Genomic DNA, 16,357 nt, shown 5'->3' with positions numbered 1-16,357 from the left:
TTTTTGGCGCCCCTCTGAGGTCTTTCTGGGTGGTGCACTGCACACCCTGCACCCACTGCCAGGCCGCTACTGGTGCAAAGTAGACAGGATACCCGTCCTGTATTTTTATAATCTGATGTATACAGGACGGATATGACCTGTGAGGGGAAGATTTCTGCTTCCAAAAATTTACAGTGGAAAATTTGAATTTAGCGCTGTCCTCACTTACTAAAATAAAAACCAAATTTCGGAACTTGCGCTTTCTTTAAGAAAGTGTGACCAGCAAAAGAATAACAAAATTTGATTGGCTATGTTTTCAACCGTTATTAGGATCTGGGAAATTCAAACTCCCAGTCTATACCATGCTATATATTTTGCCATCAGTATATAGAATAAGAAATCATAGCATGGATCCCCAGGCTAGGTGTCATAGCATGGATCCCCAGGCTAGGTACAAAGAAGAAACCGAAACGTCAATTAATGAATAAAATTACATTTCTAGTTTTAAATTTTTTTATCAAATTTATCTGGCCCAGCTAAGAAAGTTTTTCATTGAATTTTTTTATTTTCCTCATTTGTGATCTGATTGGTTCATTAAAGGTCATGAAAAATGTTTGCTCATCCTAATGAAAACTCAACAGTCCGTAAAATACTATAAACTCTTTTATATTTTACAATTTATTAGAGCAACGAGGTTCAAAATCACCTGGATCACTGACACAGAGATGTATAATCCGTTTCCACGCTTTCTTTTAAATAAAAACCATTAAATTTTGGCTGAGGATAAGATTGTTCTTAAATGTATTTATAATGTTCCAAACAATAGAGCTATCGTTCCGAAGAGCTAAAACTGAGGCTGGTGTTGTTATAAAATTGTTCTTTTAAATAAAACAGCGTGTGCAATGTTTAATAAAAAAATGTGGATTATCAAGGCGAACTGAAAATTCGTCAAGACTTGATCTCTCGCATTACCATGCTTCATAATTTAACCATAGAGCATGCTTTCACCCTGGTTGCCATGTTCTTGTAACGTTGAGAGCTTGTGGCCTTTTGTTCGATCAAAAAATTTCTCATTATAACATTTAGCAAAATGCACATTTCTCATCATTGCAAGATTGACAAGCAAAAAGGTAAGGCTAGTCAAACATTTTGAGATATTTTTGGTTTGAAAATTTCTGAAGTTCTGAATGAGATGCTAAAATGAGATGAAATGAATGAGAGCTCTATTCATAATATCTACACTTCTATAGGACTTGAGATAATGAAGGTACAAGCTTTTTTTACATGTTCTTATTTTCACCAAGTATTTTTGTCCATTTTCCTAAGAAATTGGGTATTTTACAGTCCGCAAAGCCTTATGTTCTTATAAAGTTTGTTCATAAAAAAACGTATAAGATAAACCCAAACCAAAGACTAAAAAGTGAGGCTGAATTCTATATTTTCTATTGTTTAGAAATCAAGTACATCATGATGTTGCAATTATTTATCGCAATTTATTTGGCATCAGGATGTTTTGCAGACATTCTAGGTAGGCTGTTTATTATAAAAACCCCTTCATAGGGATCAGTTTAAATGTTTTCAACTCACAGGGCGAGGAGAAAAATCAAGGAACCAAATGATATAGAAGATTGTTAACCCTTTATATGCCATGGTCATTTTTTTCTAAGTTTTTTAAAGAAAATCGCTATTTCAAACTTTAAAGGCTTATATCTCGAGATCTAGATGGAGTTAGAAGCTTGTTCATAGCTCGTTTGATAGCTTTGAGTCTCCTCTTTCTTTAAGGCGCCTTTGAGGCCGCCCGATTTAGGAAGGCCGGGGTGGGCTGCGCGGACCTGTCTGAATGATAGAAAGATGCCCAATGGTAAAGCTTTAAATTAATTCGCTGGAGGACAGAATCAAGTAAAACATGGCCAAATTTGGTGGTTCTTGGATAACTCGTTGACCAAAAATGGTCAAAAACGGTCAAAATCTTAAAAGAGTGGATTTTTGTCAAATCTTTGCATTTTTTTTGACTTTTTGGCTTAAAATCTCGCTGGAAAGGCTCCTGTTGATTTTTTTGCTTCACCATGAAACCCAATTCAATTCATACGAGTTAGACTAAAAATGATGATTTTTAACTCAAACTGTGCATTACAGTCCATGTCTGATATATACGACATTGCATATGGTTGAAATAATTTTTCATGTTATAAAATTTATAAGTAATTTATGTGAATAAGGTCATTGGTAGGGGATCTTAACTTGGCCTGTGGAGCTGCTGGTACTTAGAAATATGTTAAAATTAGCTCTAAATTCAACCTATATCTCCTTAAAAATGTTTTTCAATAGTTAGTTTGAAAAAAAATTGACTGGAAATTTACCAAATAGTAACTTTTTTTAAATTATCTTTCTCTCCTTTAAAGTTGAAATGATCTCAAATATTTTTCAGACTGTGGTAATGGTTCCAAACTAAGCCGTATTGGATGTTTTACAAAGAATGATAATGCCCCTACCAAGTTTATAATGAGAAAGCCAGTCTATGGTGATGGATCAATAAAGAGGTATTTTCTTTTTCTTCAAATAGTCATAGCTTAAAAGATCAGGTTAAAATGAAACCTCCCGGCAGCGAGTTAATTCTTTACAGCCAATTTTCACTATTCTGCCTTTTAGCTCCGATAATCACCAGGCTTTGTCCTTAAATCTTATTTTTTTTGCATTTACGTATGAGCCTTTTAAAGTGTGGTTATTATCATAAATTGCAGTTTGGCTTGTGACTGTGCAGGAAAAGCAAAAGAAGGAGCACTAGTTCTAACCGACTACGAGGGATGTTTTGAAACTAAGGCTGCGGATCACGGGAGTCATTATCCTGGTCAAACTTCATACGAGCAATGAATCAACACAGTCTTTCATCATTGTGAAAAAGGTCAAAATTGTATTGGTACCACTGATTCTGTTTACATTTATGCAAAAGTAGGTATGTATCAATTGCATTTAGCCTGAGATAAGGTTGTGATTTGTCTTCTGTTCATCACGCTAAAGCTCAAACTAAACGAATGGGTGAAAAAACGATCTGAAAAATATTCAATCTCGATTTACTTTTAAGCCTATAAGATTTTGCTATTTCAAGGCGAAAACAAGCTCTCTGATTAAACTCCCAAAAAGTACTTGTTGAATTTAATTCGCCATAACATTATAACAGATCAAAGGTTTTAGTTTACTGAAAAGACACAATTAGCAAGAAGAGATTTGAACCATATAACGCTCTGTTTTGTTTTCACTCAGTTATACCAGGTGAATCATTTTGACATTATGCCATGGCAAGGGATACTCAGTAGTATAAAGAACATTCCCTACAATTTTAAATTTATTGAAATTAAAAATGATTTGAAAGAATTTGCTAAACGATAAAGTCAAAATTGGCCAAAACGTTCCCTTAAAAGTTCAGTGTTTGGCGACTATATTGTCTTTATCAAATTGAACTATTCTTAAGAATCTTTTAAAATCAATTTTAGTTGATGGAAAATGGAGTACATGGTCCGCTATCGGAGCATGTAATCGAAAATGTGGTCCAGGGCGCCGACGATTCACAAGAAATTGTAATAACCCAAAGCCTGCTTTTGGTGGAAAATCATGCGAAGGACCGAAAATCAAATTCGAGTCCTGCAACAATGGAGCGTGTCCGGTTAATGGAAAATGGAGTACATGGTCTGCTTTCGGAGCATGTAATCGAAGATGTGGTCCAGGGCGCCGACGAGCAACAAGAAATTGCAATAACCCAAAGCCTGCTTTTGGCGGGAAATCATGCATAGGACCGAAAATCAAATTCGAGTCCTGCAACAATGGAGCGTGTATTCCAGGTATTCTTTTTTAATCACGGTGTAAATCACTTTTGATTGAGTGTATTTTATTGTAGGAGATGTATATATATGACCCTGTCTCACAGCTCCAATGAAACTTCTTCCCGTAGTGGGGATGAGAAGTTCTATCAAAATCCAAATGAATTCAATGAGGATAGTAATTCTATTTGCTCTAAGGTGAAAAGATCCAGTGGGGATGGTTTTGGAGTGCAATTTTTTCTCATCGAATTTCAAATGGGGATGAAAACAAAGTCCATTTCTCAGTGGGGTTGAAATTTTTGGGGTATTTTTCCCAGGGGGGACGAAATTTCGGCCAAATCTTCCAGTGAGTTGGGGGTCCCACCAGGTCTGTGACACAGGGGTGTATATTACCTATATTGTTTTTAAAATACTTTGCATCAAACCTAAACATTGGCCAAAATTATCTAATTGCCCCACAGGGGTTTTTGTTGGTTCTCGCAGTGGGCTTGTTCGCCAGAAAAATATTCATGTTCATGATGTTGTTTCTTTCGATTCTGAGCGGGCCGCCGCGGCTAAAGAATGCTCGCGCGCACCATCGTTTTATCTATTTTGTTGCGACTTGTATTAATTCTCACGTTTTAGTACTTACAAAGTAAACAATGGATGGCGCATAACATGAGCATTTTTATTTTTCTTATAAGCATCTATTGTTTAAGCATCAAATCAATAACCTCTTTATAGACGGTGATATACCCTTCGGTAATTAGTTCTTACAAAGTAAACAAGCGACGGCGCATAATATGGGCATATTTATTTTTCCTATGATTTTTCTTATAAGGACCTACTTTAAAAGAATCAAATCAATAACTCTTGATAAACAGCCATACATTTTTCGGTAATTAGCTCTTACAAAGTAAACAAGGGACAGTGCACAATATGAGCATGTTTATTGATCTTATAAGCATCTAGTTTATAAGATTCAGATCAATAACTCTTGATCAACAGCTTTATACCTTTTGGTATAGTTCCTATAAAGTAAACAAGGGACAGTGCACAATGAGAGCATTTTTATTTGTCTTATAAGCACCTACTTTATAAGAATCAAATCAATAACTTTTGATAAACAGCCATATATCTTTCGGTACAGCAAATAGAAATTTCTAGCTGTGCGCTTATTGGATGGCACTCCAATAAAACGATCTGTTGGAATGCGGCCTTCAAACGTTCATTCTCGATTATGAATACGTTCGCGGGGCATTCATAGCGACAGCTACTTGCTAGTAAATATCAATGTAATAAGTAGTAGTTATCCAACTGGTTTATCGTCAACTTGAAAAATATTAACAAATTTTTCTCTCTCCTTTGTTTTGTTTTTTCACAAGTCAACATCAAAACATTAAAATCTACGAAAATGATTCGAATGCATTAAGATATTAAAATATAATTTTGTGAGTATTGAGAGGAAAAAAGAAAACATTCCTGAGAATAACTTTCGGGATAAGATACAAAAATAAATTCAAATATGATCTCTCGCTTACCAGACCCCTTTTTGAACGTATGTGTACGGTACAATATAAAATACAGCATTTATGTATACGTTTTTATATCTCAAGCAGACGACGACATTGAGAAAAGTTACCAACATCTGATTAAAACTATGTCTCAATATAGTTTGCAGTGGACACAAAAAAGGCTGTAACTTTTGATAGAATTCGAATTAGAAAACAGTTTTGTGCTCGTTTGAAAGATAATCCAGAGTGGAATATTTGCAAAAAAGAAAAATCTTTAAAAAATGGAAAAAAGAAGATGAAAAAAGAAGAAGAATAAAATCAACTTCTTTAATCTTAGAACGTCATAAATGGGAAAGAAATCAAAGAATATTTGTTTAGTCAAAAAATACAACTTAAAACTTTGCTTTGGTCGACTCAAAAAAGGGCACTTTTTTGTTGTTTTTAGGTGGTTTTCGAAAAGTTAAGATCAATCTATCTTTGATCCAGTCTAGCTTGGAAAGCTTGTAATAAGTTAAACAAGATAGGGCACTCTAATTTGTTTAACGGTCTCAAACATCAAACTTTTAGAAGTCTTGTCGAGCCCATTCTTCTTTATGGCTCAGAGACTTGGACTATGACAAAACCATTCTGAAGAGCCTGATGGCTGTTATACAAACCTTTTGAAAAGAATACAAAATTTTGATTGGCGCAACCACCCAACCCTTCACGAGATCTATCATGGACTCCCAAAAATTCCTTCTGTCTTGACAAGCAGCATGCTCTCTTTCTCAGGTCAATTTTTCCGTGCACAAAATGAAATCGTATCTGAAATCCTACTTCGGTGTCCTGCTGGCCCTAGGCGCTCGAAAAAGCACACACTTCTTGATATTTTGAAACGAAAAACAGGAGTAGAGATTGAGGAACTGAGTACTGCAATGGCTGATCGCAAACTGTGGATTGAGGGTTATTCTTTGTTCCCGACCTAGGTGATGATAATGAGGATGTGTTTTTAGCCAATCAGATTGCTCATATTTCTCATGTTGACGATAAAGGATGGAAAATTCCAAACGTTGTATATTTGTCTTTGTCTTTTGATGTTTTTTTTTTAACTTTATACCCCTGTCTTTGTGCCTTACCAAGAACCCAGATTGTTTTCAAAATAAAAACAAGAAGCCCGTTGGGCGTGAAGGCCCAGCAAAAGCGAAATTTTCGGAATTTTCGAATTTCCAAAAATTCCTAAAAATGTTTAATAAGATTTCAAATTTCCCCTAGGAAATGGATGGCCAAAGGATTTAAAATTTTACTGCGTTGAGCAAAACAAAATGAAAAATAAGTCGACAAGGATAATTCTCCCTTTCTTCATTTCTTAGAACAGGGAAGTGAAAAAATAAACGAAACATAATGTACATAGTCAATCAAAAATGAATTGAATGTTGAAAGCTCGAAACCATCTACCCGAAGGTAAACAATCAAAAAATCAAAAAATGTAATAATGGTGACACATCGATTTATTGAGCTTCTTCGTTGTATTGTCTTTGTTCATCTTCTCCCTCTTTCCTCCATCAAGGTCAATTCGACTTGAAAACAATTATGTGAGTCGAGTTTGAAGAAAATGACCATTTCATTTAATGTGTAGAATCATGAAAAAAGTTCCAATCTTGTTCAAATTAACACATGAGCTGCATTTTAAAGTCTATTCACGATAAGTGTGCACTCTTTTTTCTTTTACCTATAACTTTTGAAGGAATACTTCAATCTTTATAAATTTGGTATCATTGGAAAGATATTAGCGAGTGGAACAATTTGAAATAAAAAAATCTTTAAAAAAATTCTAAAAATGAAGATGAAAATGAAGAAGAACAAAATGAAGATCTTGTAGAAAAGTGCTATAACTTTCATCTTCACTGGAGAGATTCCTTGATCTTAGGAGATAATCACTGTGAAGAAATTTTATTAAAATATTTATTCAATATAAAGTTATGATACAAAGTTCATAAGTGACTGACCCCAAAAAGCAGCAAAAAACTGTAGAAAACAGCGTTTTTAGACTTCAGTCAGCTTATAACTTTGTTTGATATCTTTTGACTGAATGATTATTTTTGAGAATTTTTTTCACAGTGATGACGTTCGATGATTAAGGACTCACTTCAGTGAAAATGATAGTTATAGCACTTTTCTACAAGATCTTCATTTTTTTCTTCTTCATTTTCATCTTCATTTTTATAATCTTTTTAAAGTTTTTTTTATTTTAAATTGTTCCACTCACTAATATCTTTCCAATGCTACCAAATTTATAAAGATTGAAGAATTCCTTCAAAAGTTATAGGTAAATGAAAAAAGAGTGCACACTTATCGTGAATAGACTTTAGTCTCCATTTACCATGTCCATATTCCATTTAAAATTGATATTTGAAATAATTCTGTGTCGAGTTTGAAAAATCAAGCCACCAATTCGTAAAACGAGACAGATCCAGAAACAACCATTTTCACACGTAGCATCATGGAAAAAGTTCCATTCTTGTTCAAATTTACACATGAACTGCATTTTAGTCTCCATTGCCATATTCCATTTAATCGGTATTTGAAATAATTCTGCGTCGAGTTTGAAAAATCAAGCCACCCACCAATTCGTTAAACGAGACAGATCTAGAAATAACCATTTTCACACGCAGTCACACGTAGCATCAAGGAAAAAGTTCCAATCTTGTTCATATTTACACATGAACTCCATTTAGTGTCCATCGCAACAAATTCTATTTAATCGGTATTTGAAATAATTCTGTGTCGAGTTTGAAAAATCAAGCCCCCAATTCGTAACCTGATGACAGCTGTTCATAATTTTCTCACGTGCACGGTAAACCTCTGAAGGCACTTGAAAATTATACATCTGAGGAAAATAGTCCTCCCGCGAAAAATTTTACAACAAGAATCTTGTTGTGCGCCAGAAAGGAGTCTGCTAAATCGCGTGCCACACGTGCCAGCGTGCTATGCGTGCCAGCGTGCCTGCGTGCCAACGTGTCTTGGCGTGCCAACGTGCCAGCGTGCCAACGTGCCATGGCGTGCCAACGTGCCAGCGTGCCAACGTGCCTTGGCGTGCCAACGTGCCAGAGTGCCATCCAAATTTGGCGTGCCATTAAAACTTCGGCGTGCCATCCGAATTTCGGCGTGCCATCCGAATTTCGGCGTGCTATCCGAATTTCGGCGTGCCATCCGAATTTCGGCGTGCCATTCAAATTTCGGCGTGCCATCCGAATTTTGGCGTGCCATCCGAATTTCGGCGTGCCATCCGAATTTTGGCGTGCCATTCAAATTTCGGCGTGCTCGTCCGAATTTTTACCGAAATTTCGGTAAAGCTTGGGGGAGAAGATGACACAACTTGGACCCCCCCCCCCCAATATGGACCCCATTGTGGACCCCAATATAGACTCCCTCAAAATTAGTGGGAAAGCATTTTCAAGGTTATTTTATGTAATGACACTTAAATTATGTAAATAATGGCATTATCACAAAATATGAGGTGTATACACCAATTTACAACAAGATGTTTTCTCATGCTCAATAGGATGCTGGCGGTGCAAATGGATATAGATTGTCATGCAATGAAAACATTAAATGCTCCAAGAGAGCTGTTTTAGAGATATGAAAATTGTAGTACTTTTATTATTATTTTATTAATTTCATTTTTATATGAACAGAGCATTACATAACTTTAAAAGTTTTGGAGGAGATACACGTGTTTCTTCCACGCGTAAGGCAGCAGTCTACCTGTCATTTTCTTGACAAAGCAAAATCTCATTTTCAGCTTTATATATAATATATGTTTAGATACTTAGCGTTATGCTTTTTTCTTGAGCATATGGTAATTTAAGCTGAGGCTGGACATATGCTTAATATGCTTAATTTTCTATTGTTCTAAAACAATAAATCCATTGTATTCGAGCCAGAATCCAAGCTTTGTTATGCTTATACGCGTTATGCTTATAAATAAAAAAACGTGTAGTGTACTTTTGGATGACGGTCAAGTATTCTTAAGAAATTGCTAAAATTGTGGGTGAATAGCGCTCCGCATCGCATACGTCATAATTATTACTTTTCACTTTTTTGACATTTGTACGAGTTGCAATCCCACAATTCAACGCGGCTCAATTAAAGATACGTGCAAGCTGTAATATATCTTTTGTCAAACGATGCAATTAACGTGCAAAAGAGATTAGCGCAAAGGTTGGCTGCGTTTAGACCAGCCTGGCATTTGTAATTGCTTGCAGTAATCTTTTGAATTCTATTTTTCCGCGCAATTGTTCGGTTTGTCAAATGCCTAATAATGCCAGCGTGTTGGCATTTCGTTGGCATTTGAAATGCCATTTTGAGCAAAGGAATCCCCTTTTCTGGCATTTCAAATCAAACAAAGGAACCAAAACAAAGAGAAAAAATGACATTTTTGATTTTTTAAAGTATTTGCACGTTTTTTATTCAGTTCTTTCTATAGATTATAAAATTTGCAAGATTTGCCATAGCCTAGCCCTAAGGCAAAAAGTTTCAGTCTTAATAACTGCAGTTTTTGAGAAATTCCATGCTTTTCATTGTTTGATCTGTCAAAGTTGAACTTGAGGGAATCACCTTTTCAGTAATGACTCTAAAAAGACGATTCCTTAAATGCCATGACAGAAAATACAATGGAAAAGCTATTGAAATCGAATCCCTCATGAGCAAATGCCAAATTACAAATGCCAGTTGGTCTAAACGCAGCCGTTGATGGGATTGGAACTCGTACAAACACATCGAGAGTAATGATTATGTCAAAAATAAAATCTATTTTTAGATTCAGCGCGGTGTGCTATTATTCTTAACATGTTCTTACTTTTTTGGACTTGACTATTTTACAAACATGAGAAATAATCATATTGAGAGTTTTGGACTTTTGAGTTTCATCCTGATATTCTTATAGAAGATATTCTTATATAAAAAAGCGTTTATCTTAAATGCTCCAAACAACGTTAAACTACCTCCAGATGTTATGTCATTTTCAGTCGTTTTGAGCAGTTTGGAGTCTTGTACAATAGAGTAAACAAGGATGAAGCAACATTGGCTTACTTTCAGGTACCTACCGGGGGTTGGAAAAGATGTCAAAACTTAATATACGAGGGGGGGTGGAATAAAAATATCTTGGATGGAAAATTTTCGAAAAATTAATTATAGCGCCCCGGCTTTTAGGTATCCGAGAGTAGATTAAACGACATAGTAATGATGTTTCTATGTCACGAATAGGTAACTGCTTTGACGTTAAAATCTACTCTCATACGCAGATCTTTCTTTACCCCTGTCTACGCTACTGTTCTAAAAAATTGAAAAAGCTTTTCATTCTGAAACCTTTTGAAAAAGTTTTTTTCTGGAATTTTTTTTTTTTGAAAACCTAAAACTTCAAAATGGCCAAAAAGCTCATGAGTTTACGGTTACCGTTTAAGCCTTTTTAAATCAAGTGGTCAGGAGCTGTAGCCAAAAATAAGGAGCTTAGCTAAATAGTTGTCCAAGGGCTAAAGTAATTTTCAGAAGTCATCATTTTTCTTGACTTTTTCTTATGGAAAATAAAGACTCTGAAAATTTGAAAAAGTACGCAAAATTTGGTTGTCACGCCAAAACTTGGAAGGCACGCCGGAATTTGGTTGGCACGCCGGAATTTGGTTGGAACGCCAAAACTTGGATGGCACGCCGGAATAAGGATGGCACGCCAAAATTTGGTTGGCACGCCAAAACTTGGATGGCACGTCAAAACTTGGATGGCACGCCAGAATAAGGATGGCACGCCAAAATTTGGATGGCACGCCAAAATTTGGATGGCACGCCGGAATTTGGATGGCACGCCGGAATTTGGATGGCACGTAGGCACGCTGGCACGCCAAGACACGTTGGCATGCTAGCACGTTGGCACGCCGAGACAGTTGGCACGCTGGCACGTTGGCACGCCAAGACAGTTGGTACGAAGGCACGCATGGCACGCATGGCACGCTGGCACGCCTAAAAACCGATGGCACGCTGGCACGCGTGGCACGCGATTTAGCAGACTCGCCAAAAAGTCAAAAACTAATACGGCGCCCTATTCGTAAACACAATCACGCAACTTTGTTGTCATCCCCAGTCCTTTTAGACGAACGCGGTCCTTACGATTTTGCGATAGCATATTCGTCAGATTGTATGTTTTCACCTATCCCTTTAGAACTTCAGCGTGGTGGGCAGAAAACAACAACAATCTGATCTCAGGTTACCAATTCGTTAAACGAGACAGATCTAGAAATAACCGTTTTCACACGCAGTCACACGTAGCATCATGGAAAAAGTTCCAATCTTGTTCTAATTTACACATGAACTCCATTTTAGGGGGGGGGTTGTAGGGGTTCGAAATACCGTTTTCCCGTCAACATTTTTGCTGAATCCCGGAATCCCGATAATTGGAAAAATAATAACACCGTCATATCGGCTTGTACAGCGCAAAAATGTACCTAAATACCGTCACCGTCTGATTTTAAAATACAGTTTTCCCGTCTCTTTTTTCGTCAAATCCCGTAATACCGTACTAAAAAAGGGCCAATCCCGTCATACCGTAAAAGTACAAACCCCACCTATTTTAGTGTCCATCAACAAATTCCAGAATCAGTTTTACTTGAAATGATTCTGTGTCGAGTTTAAAAATCATGCCACGTCCCATTCTCACTGATGTATGACTGACTACCGTGAAAAGCACAGCTCAAAATCATATATTTACGCTGTGCCGACGAATCGAGATTCTATTCATCGTGCAATCAGCGAAGACAAAAGTAACCATGACGACCATCCAAGATCTTGGATGAGCGTAATAGTCGATATTTTTATTCCCGTCGTTGAAAACACAACTTACAAAAAGTCATCAATGCTTTGTAAAAAGAGTCAGTGATAGAGAATCATTAAAGTGACATTTCCATAATTAAAAGTTTAGTAATTACTGTTATACATTTGGGGATCATGTAAAAGATTTCTTTCGAAATAAACTCATTTCAACTACACTTGGAGGTTTCTGGGGGATTTGTAAATAGTAAACTGCATACTGATACAGTCTGCTAGACATTAATATGGTAATATTTGCTCTTCATCTTTGATTTTTTCTACAGTGATTAGATTGACACATGCGCGATAAAATTTCTATTATTTGTCTTCAGAGGTTACTATTTTCTTTGAAAACTTAACCTCTGATACTCAGGGCAATGACTGACCGTTGTTAACAAACAGCGACAGATCCAGAAGTAACCTTGTGTAGGATCAAGAAATATGTTCCAATCTTATTCAAATTTACACATGAGCTGCATTTCTGTTTATTTATTTCTATATTAGAAGCCAATATTTCCTAAAAATAAAGTCTTTTTGAAAACAAGAAACTAAAAATGAAGGTGATTTAAGGTAGAATTTTCACTCAGAAAGCTTTATGAAAACTTAAACAAAAACTATAAGATATGACAGAATGTTGAAAAAGTTTACAAAGAAAAATCACTACAAAGTTTCTTTGGTTTGATAGTCTCTTGACCACTAAATCAAAGAAAATGTTCAAGAAAGTATTAATCAACACATGAAATCAATTTCCCTGCTTCGACCGCCATCTTGTTTTGAAAAGGAAGATGATAAAAATTGACCGTCAGTCGAACATGGTTTTTTTTCCTATCTACGATTTTGTGTTTCCGGGGGTTTTGTTGTTTGGAATTTATTGACTAACAGTTAGGTAGGGTCAGGGTTGCTAGTAACAGCTTGTCACTGTGCCGGGCGCAGGGTTGCTAGTAACGGCTCGAATTTCAGTCAGGTTAAAAAAGGGGTACTTTTACCCATATTATAATAACACTACCCCTGTCTTTTTTGTCATTCTATAAGTATTTACAAATTTTGTGTTCTGCTGTGCGAGTGTGGCTCAACGGATATCGCGTTGGCTTCTGATCAGAGTTCATTTGGTGGTTCGAATCCCGGTCGGGTCGATATTTGGAGAAAGTTTGAAATATCAAATTCATAGAAAAGCTAGTAGAAATCAGAAAACAAGTGACAAAAAAATAGTGAGACTCTCTTTAAAGGCCCATTCGCTAGCGCTGGGCCAATAATATACCACCTTTCTTTCTTTTTAGATTTAAGAAACCAAGGACAAAATTGTTGGAAAAAACCTACCTATTTCTGTGGTAAAAAAGGTCTTTGCAGTCGAAAAGGATGGGGTCGATGGCAAGACGCTGCATTCCCCTGCGTTAATAGGCACTGTTGTACTGAGCCAGCTCTTGTTAAGAACCTAGGTAAGATTAATTTTTCATTGACCTTAAAACTATAAGGAGTTTTAAGAATTTTGCAGAAATTTAGATATTCCCTTCATTTAAACTCAGGGAATATAATAGCTAGCCAGTGGATACAAGACGTCGAATTTGGTGTTGGAACAAAGTAATTTTATAAAACGTTGAAGTTACCTGCAACAAAAACAATATGCTATCCAAAAGAGGGTCCCGTTAACTTGCATGAGAAATGAGGCGCCAAAATTCTGCATCTTTATACTACAGTTCTGTATTTTCATAACAAAATTATATTTAAGGCTCAAATTGCTGGTCGAAGTGTGGTAGAAAGGGTGGTTACTGTCCTGGATTTTGTGGCGTGAACGGGCGTTGTTGTCGAAGAGGATGGAATGATGCTGGGTGCGCAGGAATGGCCACACCGTGCAATGGGAAGCATTGTTGTACAACTAAAAGACGAGATGTCCAAAATAGCGGTTGGTTCATAGTGTATTTACACCAATCTTTGTACAGGGTGTCCCGAAAAAAAGTTACGTGTTCGAATATGATTCGGAGTAGAAGGTTGTTGCGTGTGTTTAAAACAAAATGTAAGAAAATATATACCACCACAATAATTGTTTTTACAACAGTCATTATGATAAAAAAGAATTAACTTTCTTTACAATTTTCATGACGTTAAAGTTATTGAGAATTGTTTTTTGAAAAAGTTATTCATAAAAGATGTCTCATGACAATTAATATGACACAGAGAAAAACTTTGATAAAAATAGCAAATTTAGTGAAACACACACAAGAACTTTCTTTCTATAGAAGTGGTATGACTTGATACTTTTTTTCGGGACACCCTGTAGAAGATTTTGGCTTTTTATCTTTGAAACTTAGCATAATACAGTTGGCATTCTCAAACTTGAATTTCAAGGGACATTTTATTTTCATAAAGTAAGGGAGCCTACTGAATAGTAGAGTATCGTTTTTAAGAGTTTCTTGTCGGCGTTGACTTTAAATTATGGAATAGTAGAATATCGAATTAGAGAGCGTCAAATGTATTCCTGAAAAAGTGGTTCTAAAAAAGCTCTAATAACTTAAAGATTCCCATTCCAACCAATCAATGTTCTTTCAACGTTCATCTAACGTTATATGTTTTACTCTGTTTTCTCATACAGGTAAAAACTGCTGGTGGAAATGTAACAAAAAAGATGGGGAATGCTCTACAGGTTTTTGCGGTAAAGACGGAGTTTGTTGTCGACGTGGTTGGGATACTTACAGATGTATCCGGACTACTGGTGCATGCAGATACAAACATTGCTGTGTCGGTACAGCGGCTATGGGAATCCAAAAACCTTGAGGCGTCTTTGATCGAGTCTCTGAAATTGGATTACAAATGGTTGTGAAATCGTATCATTTCTAAATTACAATAAACATCGTTTTTAGATTTTGTAGCAGTATATAAACAATATATGGAAGTAGATTTTTGTAGTTCATATGGAAGTTGTACGTACATACACGTATCGTTTAAGAGCTAATAATATAAAGATTGGAATAATATTTGCTTTGCGTGTTTCTCAACGATCGAAGAAAGGAGAGAAACGAGTTTCTTAACGGTTTCGCACGAAAAACGTTAATTGCTTTTTGTATAATTACGATCATGTTATGAACAGAATGCGCTTGCGCAAAAATGGTTTAAAACGTGTGTGTTTTGAATTTGAAATCACTCGCTTCTTGCATTATACAACACGCCTTGTAAGTTAAGTTTTGTAGAAAATTATTTTTTTGATCATGGCCCTACAAACAAATGGAGACGGAGAAGCTTTAAGGAACACCATCAAAGAACTTATGGAGGTTGAAATGAAGAAAAAGGAGGAAGAACATGCCAAAGCCATGGGAAAGTTGAAAGATAGAATCGAACGCAAACGCTCATTGGACCAGACAAACTTCAACAAAAAGGGACACGAGGAGCAATTTAGACATACAGCCGAAACCCTCGAAACGGTGGACGATGCTTTGGAAGCCCTTGAAACCAACTACAGCGAAACTGCAATCGAAATCCTCAAGAAAGGTAAGAAATCTCTTGAAGACAGAATTCAAATTATTAAATTGGCTGACCGGGAGGGATGGCTGGTCGTTAAACAGTACAAGCAGAGCCTTCTCCTTTCTTCTGGAGAAATTAAAGACAAGCAACTTAAAGAGGCAAGGAAAGCTGCCGAGAATATAAAGAGGAAGTTAGAGGTATCTGATCATAAAGGAAACTCTATTAAGTCATTTAATCGTATCGACGATATCATGTGTTTTCTATGCAAACGTCTTGGCCATTATGCATCCCACTGCCCCCTCGTCCCAAAAAAATCCCCTAAAATACCCGAATCGACATCGAAGAGAACATCAGGGAGCTCAACCCATAAACAAGGCTACTCAACTTCTTCTAGCTCAAGGAGCTCAAAAGGGAACTAAGGACTTGACTTATGTGATTGTTTTGAGTTAATGGCACTACAATTTTTGGACAGTATATATTTCGTTGTTTTATATAATCAAGGAAGTAATTACATTCCTAAGAGACATTAACCTATTTTTAGTTTTTTGTTTTCTACCGATGCAGAAAGCTTTAATCATATTCTTTCAAATTTCGGAGATTTCACTAGGTTCGCAGACAACTTAAACACAAAATCAGACCGTTTTAACTCAAGGGAATTCTAACCCCATTAATCCGGTGTGAATGCTTTTTGTTACCATTGAGGAAGTTTGAATTTAACTGGATTTGTCCGCCAATATCCCAGGTTGGAAAGGCAATTAAGCATTTGAGAAACTGCCAAGGGAA

The 16,357-nt window shown here is 36.3% G+C and overlaps 1 protein-coding gene across 1 annotated transcript; it reads left to right on the top strand.

Annotated features, from left to right (window-relative positions):
- The first annotated feature begins 1,069 nt into the window (after positions 1 to 1,069).
- LOC136820647 (coadhesin-like) lies at positions 1,070 to 14,961 on the top strand. The gene is made up of 6 exons (XM_067076843.1): positions 1,070 to 1,109; positions 1,433 to 1,507; positions 3,471 to 3,815; positions 13,399 to 13,557; positions 13,848 to 14,021; positions 14,709 to 14,961. Exons 1-6 carry the CDS (start codon positions 1,070 to 1,072, stop codon positions 14,888 to 14,890), a joined length of 975 nt encoding a protein of 324 aa, XP_066932944.1. The 3' UTR covers positions 14,891 to 14,961.
- The last annotated feature ends 1,396 nt before the right edge of the window (positions 14,962 to 16,357 follow it).

Source organism: Clytia hemisphaerica, unplaced genomic scaffold, assembly GCF_902728285.1.
Source record: "Clytia hemisphaerica strain Z4C2 unplaced genomic scaffold, Clytia hemisphaerica genome assembly, whole genome shotgun sequence".
NCBI classification, from domain to species: domain Eukaryota; kingdom Metazoa; phylum Cnidaria; class Hydrozoa; order Leptothecata; family Clytiidae; genus Clytia; species Clytia hemisphaerica.
This window is presented reverse-complemented; position numbering and strand designations above follow the sequence as displayed.

Coding starts and splice junctions, on each gene's coding strand:
- LOC136820647 (XM_067076843.1), top strand. CDS start 1,070: ATGCACATTTCTCATCATTGCAAGATTGACAAGCAAAAAG. Junction 1,508..3,470: donor ATGTTTTGCAGACATTCTAG/GTAGGCTGTTTA, acceptor AATCAATTTTAG/TTGATGGAAAATGGAGTACA. Junction 14,022..14,708: donor ACGAGATGTCCAAAATAGCG/GTTGGTTCATAG, acceptor TTTCTCATACAG/GTAAAAACTGCTGGTGGAAA.